Source organism: Haliotis cracherodii, unplaced genomic scaffold (genome assembly GCF_022045235.1).
Source record: "Haliotis cracherodii isolate W230 unplaced genomic scaffold, xgHalCrac1.p SCAF_2, whole genome shotgun sequence".
Lineage (NCBI taxonomy): Eukaryota > Metazoa > Mollusca > Gastropoda > Lepetellida > Haliotidae > Haliotis > Haliotis cracherodii.
Window position 1 is genome coordinate 28,201,296 of NW_027266275.1, and position 15,965 is coordinate 28,217,260.

At 42.7% G+C, this 15,965-nt stretch overlaps 1 protein-coding gene across 1 annotated transcript in view; it reads right to left on the minus strand.

Annotated features, from left to right (window-relative positions):
* Nucleotides 1-419: 419 nt before the first annotated feature.
* LOC139467934 (protein HID1-like) overlaps nt 420-15,965 on the minus strand; it is a 30,142-nt gene continuing 14,596 nt past the window's right edge. Inside the window, exons 8-21 of the mRNA XM_071249526.1 lie at nt 15,507-15,732; nt 14,957-15,013; nt 12,919-13,059; nt 12,060-12,150; nt 11,332-11,483; nt 11,029-11,107; nt 10,087-10,148; nt 9,681-9,783; nt 9,079-9,303; nt 8,455-8,657; nt 7,729-7,854; nt 7,095-7,186; nt 5,150-5,308; nt 420-4,599 (exon numbers count right to left, since the gene is read on the minus strand). Coding sequence (XP_071105627.1) covers nt 4,536-4,599; nt 5,150-5,308; nt 7,095-7,186; nt 7,729-7,854; nt 8,455-8,657; nt 9,079-9,303; nt 9,681-9,783; nt 10,087-10,148; nt 11,029-11,107; nt 11,332-11,483; nt 12,060-12,150; nt 12,919-13,059; nt 14,957-15,013; nt 15,507-15,732 — 1,780 coding nt within the window. The 3' untranslated portion in view covers nt 420-4,535. The remainder of the gene's footprint in view (nt 4,600-5,149; nt 5,309-7,094; nt 7,187-7,728; nt 7,855-8,454; nt 8,658-9,078; nt 9,304-9,680; nt 9,784-10,086; nt 10,149-11,028; nt 11,108-11,331; nt 11,484-12,059; nt 12,151-12,918; nt 13,060-14,956; nt 15,014-15,506; nt 15,733-15,965) is intronic.

The following is a 15,965-nucleotide window of genomic DNA, read 5'->3' on the forward strand; positions in this document are numbered from 1 at the left end:
ATTAAGTTGAAGTGCACAACAGAGATGAAAGTCAGATCCTCCTTGATGGGTCTTTGCTGTTGTTAAAACAAATAGTTAAGGTGAAATTGGTTTTAATGTCGTGTTCAACATTATGCATGTGTGTGTGGTCGTGCGCTTATACAATTCCTGACTGGTGCTAACCCACTGAGATACCATGCTTTATCATTGATACCCCACTCAGACACAGTGTACTGACTCTGACTCAGCCAGTCATTGTTTTAACCCCTAAATGCCGAGCGCCAGGCAGGGTAACAAGTAGTACCATGTTTTATCGTTTTTCGGTATGATGCGGCTAGGGATCAAACCCCCAACCTTCTGCTCTACAGGCAGATGCTAGACCATGGAGGAGGTCATGTACATATAGAAATCAAACTAAGTAAACAGTTTGTACACTTGACTTTATTTACAAATGCTTCACAGGATTTCTGGTACACGGAGATACATAACAAAGACAGGCACTACAGAGAACATGGAGCTACTGAAAGAGAGGAAATGACAAATAAAGTATGACTTCAGCTGACCTTGGTCAACCATTCATACAATACATGGTGACGTGATGAATATTTGTAAACCAGTATAGCTGCATGATTTTGATACAAGTTAGTACCATTACCTTGAACAAAACTGTTTAATGGAAAAACTTTAACAAACTCTCTTACATTGCATTGTTTAACAGTGAACATGCTCATCAATATTAGGTACCTGTATATTAATTTAATCTGCTGTGCACTGTGCACCTTTAAGGCAGCTGGGAGACTATGCCATCATCACCAGTGGTTGGAGCTGGCAATGAGTGTATGGATAGGTGGCCACTCTCACCATTGCCTGGATTAGCTAATGTCTCACCCAACTGAGGCGTTTCTTCCTAAATATCGGTTTATAGTTTCCCCTGACCCACAATTTCATAAATGTAAAAAAAACACACTAAAATTATAGAAGTTTTTTAAGTTATTTTAACATTGAATAAACTTTAAAAAGACCAATACCACAGTGCAGCAATAACAACAGAACCAATGTCTACGTGCCTGAAACCATTTGAAAGCACCGTTGAAGTAAGCAATGTTAAATGCAATCGATACTTTTTCAGTAACAATGATTCACATGCTTCAAGCCAAGCTGCCTACAAACACGTTTCAAATGAATGACAACTGCTAGCATCCAGTATATGTATTTGATATTGATAGTGAATACTAAGTGGTGCCACACATGATCAGCAAAATAACACTTCATGATCAACAAAACACAACACAACACAACACAGCACACCTCGACAACAGTACTCAACATTGTTTGCACATACCCCGCTATCACAACAAAAACCTCCAATAATGTAAAGATACATGTAATGACACCCTATCCCAGTCATCTGATGGACCAAGTATTCCCTCATAGTGGCAGGAACATGCCTGTTGACTTTCCCAGCAAACTACACAAACTGTATTCTGATCGACATACCTGTTACTTATCCCAATAAACAACTAACAGTTGCTTTGAGGTCAATGGGCATTAGTAAGCTTGTGACCTTTTCCACTCAAACTCCAAACTTTTAGGTCAAGTGACATTGATGTGTCTGTCGATATCCCACTAAATCCACTTATTCTGAGGTGAAGATCATATGTCTTACCTCCCCAATCTCATAACAAAGTTCATGGAGTCGGTGTCCTTTGACGTAATTTATACCCGTTTCAAATGCTACAAAAGTAGAAGAAAAGCCATTTTGAAACCATGCTGACAGGATGTGTACAATTATTGTAATTAGTTTTAACACAAGTTAAAGGGATTTTTCTCTTGATCTGTTACAAAGCTGAACACATATTTCAATTCAATATTGGAGAAAATAACTGCATCATCCTTACAAAATGTATGGGAAAAGAAACTTTATAGCAAAACAAAACTCACAAACCTGATCATAAGCATTTCTTGTCTGTGTCTGTCAACCTTCAACTATGAACTTTTAACCTGTTGGCATTAGTTGCTTTCAATCTTCAACTATCAACTTCTTAGTGTATCGGTTGATTAATAACTTCAGCCATCTACCTCTGTGTGTACTGGTTGACTACGAGGACTGGTCAAAAAGTTTTAAGCCTAACAAACAAATTCAATATTTGTAAAAGTGCTTTTAATTTTATATTTCAACATAATATCCCTGCTTTTCAATACACTTGTCAAATCGATACTGAAGCTTTTCAATTCCAGTCAAGTAAAAGTTTTCTGAAGACACCCAGAAAACCCCATCCATGGCAGCTTTGAATTCATCGTTGTCGGCATAGCAGTTTCCACGAAGGTGTTCTTTCATTTTAGGTAACAAGAGGAAATCACTCGCTGCCAGGTCTGGCGAGTATGGAGGGTGAGGAAGCTCTTCAATTTCGCATTGTCGCACAGCAGCCTTTGCAAGTCAAGAGGTATGAGCGGTGGCATTGTCATGATGAAGTAGAGCTCCAGCAGTCAACAGACCAAATACACTTGCAATGAACTACTCAAACAATGTACTACACTGACTTGTTCACTTTGCTATGTCTCATAGTTGAAAGTTAGTCAGGCTTAGAACGTTTCTGACCAGTCCTCGTATAAGTACTTTCTGACTTTATAGCTGCACAGTTCACAGAACCCCACCATTCTTGTCACATATTCCGCATCTCAATCACAACAAGGAATATATACAACATACTTTTACATGTATATATAAATTTATGTGACAATGAATTCATGATGGGATGCAACATTTATTTGAAATGGATGCTTACAATGAACGTGTTTGAGACTCCGTTAGATGATGCATCATGGGATAACAGTGAAATCCGTCTAAATCCTGTTAAAACCTATTAAATCCAGTTAAACCCGGACAGAACTGTTCCCAGTGAAATGTCTGTATTAACAAACTGAGTCATGTCACTATAACTACTCCGTAGCCTATGGAGAAATAGGTGTGTTCATGTCACATTACTTATGTCCATACGAGCATACAGGACCCAAAGGCTATTTCTACTAGCTTGAGGAATGATGTATCATACCGCAAGAACCTTCTCTCTATGGTCAAATGATTCACTTACTGCAAGAACATAGTTTACTGGTTTTCAAATGATACTTTCTATTATATTAAAACATATATTATTCTCATATCATGACATGTGCATCCCATTCTGAAGTGTCTGTGATGAAGAGGTCTGAGGAAATATACAGCACAATCTTTATATACAGAATATATGTCAAAGAATCAATAAAATGGAATGGTAATTTAGAATCAACAACATGACAAACAAACTGTAGAGATCAGATGTTAAAGAGCTTGCTGTTAGAAAGAATCTGTCAAACTTCATTAGCCTGATTAGTAGATACATATACCCAATAACAACATTCATATATTAAACATATACACAGTTTGATATTTTAACAGTGTCCTGTGCACCCACCTGACACTGCCCTCCGTCAGACACATGAGCTTAAATACTGCTCCTTAGTAGATTCACCATTCAGCAAGCTGGCTTTTACACCGCTTTTAGCAATATACGAAAAATAGGTTCACACATTGTACATTGTGTGGAATCAAACCAGGGCTTTGGCGTGATGAAACAACGCTGTAACCTCTAGGCTACCCTACTTATCACTGTAGTAGTTAAGTCATCAGGGATGTGGAAACTTCCATTATCTAATTTACAATAAACACAGTCATCATATATATTTGTCCAGATCTAGGCCTCCAGTCCAACTTGAGATACACGCAATTTTCCTGCCTGTATAGTGGATTTCAGGTCAAAACATCAGGTCCATCAGTCTAAAGCATTGTTTGGGACAAGTCAGAGCTTTCCTCACCCTGGATATTAAGGTCGACAGAGTGATGTTGTAACATATTAGTGACAGTCATGGGTGTACTTTGATGAAGCGGAATGCCTATGAAGATGTAGCTTACAATGACACAATATGCTCAGTTGATGATAATGTCCAATATGTCAGTTGTCTGATGCAGTGAAACCTCATTCACTCCAAGTCCTCACAGCCATTGAAAATATATCTGTATTTCATGAAAATGCTAGTCTGTTAGAGCTTAGTGCCAATAAAGATTCAACTGGGAGTATTTTTATCAAGTTAAGTGAGTTTTGAGTTCGAGAGGTTTCACTGATTATTATTCATCACAGAGACGGAGAGTTGTGTTCCATGTATCTGACACTCCCATATTCAGATTTTTATGTAACTTGACAGTCACCATCACTCGTGGAATACTGGTGTTGAGATATATTTGTTCAGATCTGTGTCCCACACATATATGTATTGTACCCCATTGAAAAGATCCACACTTCCATGTGCTCATACTTCCTCCCTTCCTGATCCCCCTCACACAAGACACACACTTCCTCGTCTTGTCATCCCCTCACACAAGACACACACTTCCTCGTCTTGTCATCCCCTCACACAAGACACACACTTCCTCGTCTTGTCATCCCCTCACACAAGACACACACTTCCTCATCTTGTCATCCCCTCACACAAGACACACACTTCCTCGTCTTGTCATCCCCTCACACGCGCTGGATCTCGAACAGCTTGACATTCGTGTCGTACCATACTGGGGGGTCAACATTTCTGAAACAATAAACATACATGACATCAACTTGTCCTCTGGCCAGTCGGTCATACGGGTCATTCTGATTGGCAAGTAGTTAAGTAGACTTTAGAATGCTATCATTTATGTCACAAATAAATAGGTAAAAAGTACTGAAAGAAATTCATATGTGACTTTTGTCATATAATATTAGAAGGGAGGGAAAATCAGTGGGGTCATCAATAAACAAAACATTGAGTCATGAAAAACTGAACAGGTATTTTACCGTTACAATATTTGTGTAAACTATTGGCATCTTGAATGATGGAGTGGACAAGTATTTGGGAGGAATGACAAGTATCAAACTCTTGCTCAGACACTCTCTTCATCCAATAATCAGAATTTGTTTGACTTCAATTTTTCCACAAACAAATCTTCCTTGACTAAAATGATTTTACACTAAAACACAGGAAAACAAAATGCACATCCATATTATTCTGACATGCACTACTGGCAGATTGAAATCTTGTTTCACAACATGGCTGCAGGTGAGCTATGTGGTGATGAGGTTGCAGCTGAGGGTGTACTGACCTGAGATAGATGACTCCCCAGAGGTATGTCCGGAACCACATGGTGGTGCCGCTGTTGGCCTGGTACTTGCGGATGAGGATGGGGTGGGGCACTGGGAGGAGACCCACTAGTGTGCCATGTTGCAGGAACTTGAGGATTTCACTCTCGTCGGTCAGACCCCTGTAAAAAAACCACAACATATTCCGTGACTCCTGATGCATATTCCCTCTCCTTGACATGTGTTCTGTATCAACTATTCCAAAGGGATGACCATTCACTACTCCACTCACTGCATCTGAAACCACCCAGTGTTCCACTCACTCACTCACTCACTCACTCACTGTGTCTGAAACCCCCCAGTGTTCGACTCACTCACTCACTCATTCACTTTATCTGAAACCCCCCCAGTGTTCCACTCACTCACTGTGTCTGAAACCACCCAGTGTTCCACTCACTCACTTTATCTGAAACCCCCCCAGTGTTCCACTCACTCACTCACTTTATCTGAAACCACCCAGTGTTCCACTAACTCACTTTATCTGAAACCCCCCCAGTGTTCCACTCACTCACTTTATCTGAAACCCCCCCAGTGTTCCACTCACTCACTCACTTTATCTGAAACCCCCCCAGTGTTCCACTCACTCACTCACTTTATCTGAAACCCCCCCAGTGTTCCACTCACTCACTCACTTTATCTGAAACCCCCCCAGTGTTCCACTCACTCACTCACTTTATCTGAAACCCCCCCAGTGTTCCACTCACTCACTCACTTTATCTGAAACCCTCCAGTGTTCCACTCACTCACTCACTTTATCTGAAACCCCCCCAGTGTTCCACTCACTCACTCACTCACTTTATCTGAAACCCCCCAGTGTTCCACTCACTCACTCACTTTATCTGAAACCCCCCAGTGTTCCACTAACTCACTCACTGTGTCTGAAACCTCCCAGTGTTCCATACACTCACACACTCAATGTGTCTGAAACCCCCCAGTGTTCCATACACTCACTCACTGTGTCTGAAACCACCCAGTGTTCCATACACTCACACACTCACTGTGTCTGAAACCCTCCAGTGTTCCATAATATCACTCACTGTGTCTGAAACCCCCCAGTGTTCCATACACTCACTCACTGTGTCTGAAACCACCCAGTGTTCCACTCACTCACTGTGTCTGAAACCACCCAGTGTTCCACTCACTCACTGTGTCTGAAACCACCCAGTGTTCCACTCACTCACTGTATCTGAAACCCCCCAGTGTTCCATACACTCACAGAGTGTCTGAAACCCCCTAGTTTTCCACTCACTCACTGTATATGAAACCCCCCAGTGTTCCATACACTCACTCACTGTGTCTGAAACCCCCCAGTGTTCCATACACTCACTCACTGTGTCTGAAGCCCCCTAGTTTTCCACTCACTCACTCACTGTGTCTGAAACCTCCCAGTGTTCCATACACTCACTCACTCACACACTCACTGTGTCTGAAACCCCCCAGTGTTCCATACACTCACTCACTGTGTCTGAAACCACCCAGAGTTCCATACACTCACACACTCACTGTGTCTGAAACCCCCCAGTGTTCCATAATATCACTCACTGTGTCTGAAACCCCCCAGTATTCCATACACTCACTCACTGTGTCTGAAACCACCCAGTGTTCCACTCACTCACTCACTCACTGTGTCTGAAACCCCCCAGTGTTCCATACACTCACTCACTGTGTCTGAAACCACCCAGTGTTCCACTCACTCACTGTATCTGAAAACCCCCAGTGTTCCATACACTCACACAGTGTCTGAAACCCCCTAGTTTTCCACTCACTCACTGTATATGAAACCCCCCAGTGTTCCACTCACTCACTCAGTGTCTGAAACCCCCTAGTTTTCCACTCACTCACTGTATATGAAACCCCCCAGTGTTCCACTCACTCACTGTATCTGACACCCCCCAGTGTTCCACTCACTTGTCTATACAGATCTTCTCCACCTGTGGTACAAGCACCTGCAACATCCTCATGATGGTCTGCAGTGGCAGCTTCTGTTTCCAGGACTGGACCTGAAAGTTATAGCACCACTGTAGTTTTACAGTTTTACCTGGCGCTGTGGGTAAACTCAGGTTCACACAGGGCCCACATGACTCCTGAAATCATCTAGACCCAGGAAGATCCGGGGTAGAATAGGTCTTCAGCAACCCATTCCTGCCGTAAAAGGCAACTATGCTTGTCGCAAGAGGCGACTAACGGGATTGGGTGGTCAGGCTCGCTGACTTGGTTGATGCATGTCATCGTATTCCAATTTCATGCTCATGATGTCAATCACTGGATTGTCTGGTCCAGACTTGATTATTTACAGACTGCCGTCATATATCAGGAATATTGCTGAGTGTGGCGTTAAACAACAAAGAAAGAAAAGAAACAAAGAACCTCAAACTCTCATCATCCCTAGAGTTAATGACACAGGATTCATATCCAGGAAAGGGACAGAACATAAAATCACTGTCACAGATATATTAACACTAAAGGCAGGAAATGGAGAATCAAATAGACAGTCCATGCTAATTGCACTGATGCTCCAACTGCTTCATGGCAGTTTACTCACCCAGTCTGGTGTGGCAACCCACGCTCCCGGCCCGGCAGTGGACCCTGCTCTCATCATGGGAGCCCGTGTGGGAATCTCGGCAGTCATGGGAGGCGTCACGTTGGAAGGGCTGGCTGGTGGAGTGGGCTGTATTGAACAGAGAAAGGGTTCTGTAGTTCATCTGGATCAGTCAGCAGGATAATTGTTTTACAAGGATTAAAATGGAATCCAGGCTTTTAGGCAACCATGACACATAATCATCTTGGCCCAATGTGGCACAACCAAACTAGATTTAACTCTGGATAAAAAAGGTACAATGGATCTTCATTTGTTAAAGAATCAATAGCAACATTAACAATTCACAGACCTAGTGCAACCTCGACCAACAGACAGACCTACCATAACCTTGGCTAATTGACAGAACTTCCATTATCTTGACCAACAGACAGAGCTGGTGTAACCTTGGCTAATTGACAGAGCAGGTGTAACCTTGGCTAATTGACAGAGCTGGTAAGGTTTTTTTCTCTAAACTAAAAGATATTGACCTATCAAGCACCCTAATCATACAGAGATAATATTTGACACAAGTTACTAAGTACATTGCTAGACCTACACTGAAAATATGCATGGGACGTAGCACAGTCCCCTTTAACTGACTGAGATTACCGCTGTATGTGTTGAAGCAGATTCCTGCTGTATCCTAGAATCACAACCAACGATAACAGTATACATATGTGCTGCACATACCAGACTCTTGGCCTTTTGCAGTTTGGGCTTGTCACTCTCTGCATCTTCTGTGGCAGAAGCCTCCTCGCCTGGTGCTGAGGTGGGGTCCCCGATCTCGCTGGGAGGCTGCACGTTGTGAGTCCCACTGGACTCGGCCAGCTCCTTCAGTGTTGGAGCTTTGTGTCCCTCGTCAGGAGCAGCCCTCTCAGTCATCTTGTCCAGACCTAGCAGAAACAGGTCACAAGGCATCAGCATTTGTGTGATCATAACAAGTGAATACTAGAGAGAAGTAAATCAAATACCTTATTTTCAAAGGTCCCATGCAATGTTTCAACATCCCTCACTTTACCAAGAAAACAAGACAAACATAACTTGACCAAATGTCACCTCTGCATATTGTTAATTTCACAAAGAAACTAAATTAGTATGATGTGAGAAAGATTGTTCCCTAGAAGGCATCAAACTGAAGAAATACATATTTGCCCCATCAGTTTGAATATGGACAGTTTTAGCAATACTCCAGCAATAGGGGGGGGGGGGGACACCAGGAATGGGCTGAACACATCATACTCATGTGGCAGATATATATCAGGCTACCACACTCCTAACCCATGCACAGAATGGAGGCATATCAAGAATACTTACGAGGTAAAGCAGCAAGGCTGGCCTTGAGTGTGCCAGGTTCTGCTTCGGATGCAGGGATGGCTCCCTCCATCGTCTGTGGGTCTCTCGTGTCTTGAGGCGGAGCGGAGAACTTCTTCCCTCGCTTGGTAAGAGCTTTGGCAATAGCTGAATGGTCTGTTGGCAGGTTTGCCATTTGATGGAACACATTTCTTTTGCGGATAATTGTGTACACCAAGTTGGAGTTGCCTGGTAAGAGAGTCAGTGATAGTCAGGGTCATTCTCAACACAGATACAGTAAACAGATAAATGCAAGTTGAGTGCTGCCAGTATATAAGCACTGCTCTCTGATCTCCCATATATGGAACTGGATCAGCAGACTTGTGCTTAATTTCAAAGGCTAGTTACTTGTAAACCAGAAACGTTGATGCTGTGATGAAAGTGTATAGCTGATGACAAAGTAAATGTTAAATGTCCACTTAGCTAAATGCCTACTACTCCTAATGTTAACTTTTGATGATGTCAAACATCGTAAAGTGTTGGAATTGAGAAATACTATCATAAACCAAATGTCAAATTTTTGGTCTTGTTTTAGCTCAGAGAAACATGTTTAGGTGGCTGTTTACCATCAAACTGATACTGTATGATGTTGTTGAAGACCTCGAGGAGGAAGAACACAAGATGGTGGTTGGTGGGACTGGCGTACAAGAACCATGGAGTACTGAAAGCCTGCAACAAAGAGGGACATCTCATGAGTGAGTGAGTGGGTTTGGGTGAGTGAGTGAGTGAGTGAGTGAGTGAGAGGGTTTGGGTGGGTGGGTGGGTTTTGGTGAGTGAGTGAGTGAGTGAGTGAGTGAGTGAGTGTTTGGGTGAGTGAGTGAGTGAGAGTTTGGGTGAGTGAGAGTTTGGGTGGGTGAGTGAGTGAGTGAGTGAGTGAGTGAGTGAGTGAGTGTGATCTTAGACCCCTGGGCAAACTTTCCCCCTTACAATTTTAGTAAGAGATTACAACCATGAGACCAGTGCCGTTCTTACCTCTAGTAAATGCAGCATCTTGGTACTAGCAACCATAGACAGAGTCTTCAGGTAGGGAGACACTGGCAACACAGACAATACTTTGTCAATACAAACACACAGACATCCAGATGTTACATTGCAACCCTGAGCAGATTATCTGCTGAATTTGTATCATATCATATCAAATTGGATTTCAAAATTTTAATTTTGTAGTTTTAAAGGAAAATGCGCACATTGTATTGACTATCTCAAAAACACAAGAGCAAGAGAGGAGGTGAGGTGAAATGGGGTTTAAGGTCACGTCATAGATAATTGCACTAGTATACCAGTCCGGATTAATGCCAATTTAACCGTGCTAGGCTACAGAGATACTATGTTGCAGTTTAACTTGAATACCCCACTCAGACACACTATGCAGACTCTGAGCTGACCAGTCCTTGTTTTAGCCTCTCAATGCCGAGCACGAGACATGAAAACAACAAGTACCATCTTTTGGCATGACGCCGGAAGGGATCAAACCCCTGACCTTCCGCTCTACCACAAGACCAAGGAGGCCGTCTAGCAAGAGTGATGAGTGAGTATGGCAATATTCCAGCAATATCCTGGCAGGGGACACCAGAAATGGTCTAGCAAGAGAAGAAGGGCCTGCATCTCTGACAATGACGCAACTATCAGTCAAACACATTCACTGATGAAACTGGTAGTAGGATTGAGCGAATGTTAATGCCACAGTGAGCAATATTACAGCTATATCACAGCAGCCTGCAAATAATCAAGTCTTGAGGAGACAAACTGGTGGTTGATAACATGAGCAACAATCCATTTAGTCAAGATACGAGGTCACACATTGTAACCCTTCAACTCTCATTAGTCATTCGCTTATGACAAGCATGAGGTGATTGGCACTCGCTGTTCTGATGGGAGAGGAGCAGATGGACACACAATCGACAGGGACATTACCATTGACAATGATGGTGAGGAGACAGTCAAACAGTGGCTGCAGTCTCTGATGCCCTGTAGTGATGATCTTGTGGAAAACCTGCATAAAATAAACGGGATAATGACAATAGCTGTTAGATTACCTTTTGTGAGCAGTCAGTTGGGCTTTCATCATCGGCCATAATCAGTATTCAAATCATCTTACCATGGTTACTATTTTGGGTGTTTATAACATCCCAAGTCGAAGTAGGTCAATTTATGATGTGAAATCTGAAGATATTACAGTCAAGATGGCTTCCATCTTATAACAAGATCCCAACTCACAATGACGAGGAAGTCAGCATGAGTGCCGGTGAAGACTGGAATATCCATGGGCACTCTCACAGTGTAGGGCTTGTTGAGACGCACACCGAAGTTCCTCTCTCCACTCAACAACAGCAGGATGAACACGCCGATGTGCATCAGGCCAACACGAGCTGCACAGGAACATGCATCATTCACATAGCAATAAAAGTACATTTGTATCTAAAACATTAGGGGCTTCGGTTGCCTTGAAGTCAGAATGTGGCTTCCTAACTTTGTTAAAACAATGTTAAAAGTTATTATGTGCTTTTCTGATTGTGATGTTTCCTTAATGCTAACTGGACTGAATTTAATGGATCAATTTTTAGCAATAACTTTCTTATGATTTTCATTAAATAACATTTTTTGTTTAAAAGATCATCATTTACATGGACAAACAAAACCTGTAAAATAAGAAAAGACAATAGATCTGGCCTTTAGGCTGACAAATGTATTTTGCTGTGCCATGTTTGCACGCACTTGATTCTTACATTGTTTGTTTTTTGTTTAATGCCTCACTCAGCAACTTTCCAGCTATCTGGACCTGACAATCCAGTGATTGACATTATGAACATCGACCAACGCAATTGGGATACGATGACATTCACCAACCAAGTCAGCGAGCCTGACCACCCGATCCCATTAGTCGCCTCTTACGACAAGCGTTGCTGAAGAGCTCTTCTACCCCGGGTCACGGAGTCGATTCTTACATTGATCTGCCCTGGCATCATTGAGGAAGTAGAGGATAGGTACAAGGATGTCCAACACATCACTGCTCTTCAACACATAGAACATGAACTTCTGCAAGAAATCACAACATCATCTTAATTAGACACTGGAACCATCCCAACAGACAGGCCTACAATCGGTTAGTATATTAAAGATGCAGTCAGATGTTCTCATCATTGGGGCAGCCTGCAATGTATAGGTCTGGAACATGCACTGGATGACGGTGATTGCAATATATTGGTGTTATCAGAACTGTCTTATCACTAAGAAGACATTGTGGACATTGGGGCAGCCTGCAATGTCCTCAATCTTGTGATTATTTTCACACGTGAAAGTTGTTCTCGGCCTTACGGCCTCGAACAAGCTTTACATGCGAAAATAATCACAAGATTTTGGACATTCTCCTATACATACTGTCATTGAATATTGTATAACTCTGTTGTGTACTGCCATAATTGTTGTACTGTAATTAGTGTTGATTTGTAAATCTGGTTAATTTTGTAATACAATTGTTAATTGTATACCATTTGTTGGTTGGTTGTTGGTTTCAAACGAAGTTCTTTTACGTACAGATTTCTGGGTTAACATATTGTTTCAATTTTGGAATCGACACGTAACAATGTCAAAGTAAAGTCCAAAGTCACTAAGATCTTATACATCTGCTTTGGTGAAAGCCATGAATACATGACAGATGAGGGATCATTATCAAAGGGAATTGAACCTACAGTTAGCAGATCCTGGCATGGCTACGGGATGAACCTCAGTTCAGCTAGTTGTGGTGTGGAGAAAGTGTGTTAGAGAATATCTGGTATAAGCAGCATCACAAGTGTGGAGTTCTACCTTGTTGATGTCACACATCTTCCAGAACAACACCAGCAGCTCCTGGTGGAACTGTATCTTCTTGGAGGATCCAGGGAGGTACGTCTGCTGCAGTGGGTTGTTCAACAGACGTGTGATGCCTCGCAGAATGAAGGAGAAGTCCTGACAGAAGACACAGAGAAAGTAAGCAAAAATGTTTGAGACTGTATTAATCATTTTGCATTCTACTTCATGAAAACACTGAGATACTGGATCACGACGACAGCACTGAGATACTGGATCATGACGACAGCACTGAGATACTGGATCATGACGACAGTACTGAGATACTGGATCATGACGACAGAACTGAGATACTGAATCATGATGACAGTACTGAGATACTGGATCATGGCGACAGAACTGAGATACTGGATCATGATGACAGTACTGAGATACTGGATCATGGCGACAGAACTGAGATACTGGATCATGATGACAGTACTGAGATACTGGATCATGACGAAAGCACTGAGATACTGGATCATGACGACAGTACTGAGATACTGGATCATGACGACAGTACTGAGATACTGGATCATGACGACAGAACTGAGATACTGGATCATGATGACAGTACTGAGATACTGGATCATGGCGACAGAACTGAGATACTGGATCATGATGACAGTACTGAGATACTGGATCATGGCGACAGAACTGAGATACTGGATCATGATGACAGCACTGAGATACTGGATCATTACGACAGCACTGAGATACTGGATCATGACGACAGCACTGAGATACTGGATCATGACGACAGCACTGAGATACTGGATCTTTACAACAGTACTGAGATACTGGATCATGACAACAGTACTGAGATACTGGATCATGACAACAGTACTGAGATACTGGATCATGACAACAGCACTGAGATACTGGATCATGACAACAGCACTGAGATACTGGATCATGATGACAGCACTGAGATACTGGATCATGACAACAGTACTGAGATACTGGATCATGACGACAGTACTGAGATACTGGATCATGACGACAGCACTGAGATACTGGATCATGATGACAGCACTGAGATACTGGATCATGACGACAGAACTGAGATACTGGATCATGATGACAGAACTGAGATACTGGATCATGATGACAGTACTGAGATACTGGATCATGACAACAGTACTGAGATACTGGATCATGACAACAGTACTGAGATACTGGATCATGACAACAGCACTGAGATACTGGATCATGACAACAGCACTGAGATACTGGATCATGACAACAGCACTGAGATACTGGATCATGACAACAGCACTGAGATACTGGATCATGACAACAGTACTGAGATACTGGATCATGACGTCAGCACTGAGATACTGGATCTTTACAACAGTACTGAGATACTGGATCATGACGTCATCACTGAGATACTGGATCATGACAACAGTACTGAGATACTGGATCATGACGACAGTACTGAGATAATGGATCATGATGACAGTACTGAGATAATGGATCATGACGACAGTACTGAGATACTGGATCATGACAACAGTACTAAGATACTGGATCATGACGACAGTACTGAGATAATGGATCATGACGACAGTACTGAGATACTGGATCATGTTGACAGCACTGAGATACTGACTGGATCATGACAACAGCACTGAGATACTGACTGGACCATGACGACAGCACTGAGATCCTGAATGGATCATGACGACAGCACTGAGATACTGACTGGACCATGACGACAGCACTGAGATACTGGACCATGATGTCATCACTGAGATACTTGATCATGACAACAGCACTGAAAGATCATGACGACAGCATTGAGCTACTGTACCATGACGACAGCACTGAGCTACTGGACCATGACGACAGAACTGAGATACTGGATCATGACGACAGCACTGAGATACTGGATTAATACAGGAGATTACTCTGTTAACACACTGTTTACAATAATATTGTTCCAAACTATGTACAATTAATGCTGTTTCGTGCTACAGGGTGAAACACATGCTGGACTGTTGACACGACTCACCTCTTCTCTGTGTATTCTGGATAGGTAGTTAACAAACAAGTTGTCAGGGCCTCCAGCCTGTAAAGTGAATACAAACATTACTAATGTTACAGCCGTATCACATGTCTTCCTACCTTCACTTTCAGTGACACTACAGCCAATGACCATCAGTCAAAGAACAGCCAATCACTTTCCTTGATTCTACAGCCAATTACATAAACTTGCACAGCCATCACTTTCAGGTCACAATGTATCACCAATCACTTTCTGTGACACAACTACCAGAGCCAATCACTTTCTGTGACACAACTACCAGAGCCAATCACTTTCTGTGACACTACAACATCCAATCACTTTCTGCGACAAAACTGCCACAGTTAATCACTTTCTTTGACACAACTACCACAGCCAATCACTTTCTGTGACACAACTACAACATCTAATCACTTTCTGTGACAATACTGCCACAGCCAATCACACAGAATCCACAGCAAGGCCCAAGGAGTCTTTCAAAACTTTACATATCCTAGTTACAGTTGACATTCAAGTGATGACCAAGAGGAAGTCTTACATCACTGGACTGCTCCATGGCTGTTCCACCACTCGTTCCATCGACAGAGACGTTCTGGTTGCTGCCAGCCTCGTTCTCCAAGGTAACACAGAGGACCTGCAGGGCTATCTCCACCAGTCCCTCGCGGTGGTCAGCGAACATCAGGTGGTTGTAGGGCACCCCATAACCCACTGGGTCATAGGCTGCCACCATGTTGAGCAGGGACGTAAACAGAGGCAGGGCATGTCTGGAACAACAAGACGCATGTAGCAAATAGGATTACAGCATGTCGCCTTCCACCTATGTCATCTCTAACTTCTGATAAAGGTGAGGATGAGGTGAGGTGAGGTGAGGCGAGGCGAGGCGAGGCGAGGTGAAATGGGGTTTAACGTCACGTCCAAGATTATTGCACTTATATAGCGACGTGCATGCCAGATGCGTGTTAATGGGTGTGTGTGTATGGGTGGCTGCTTGTATTAG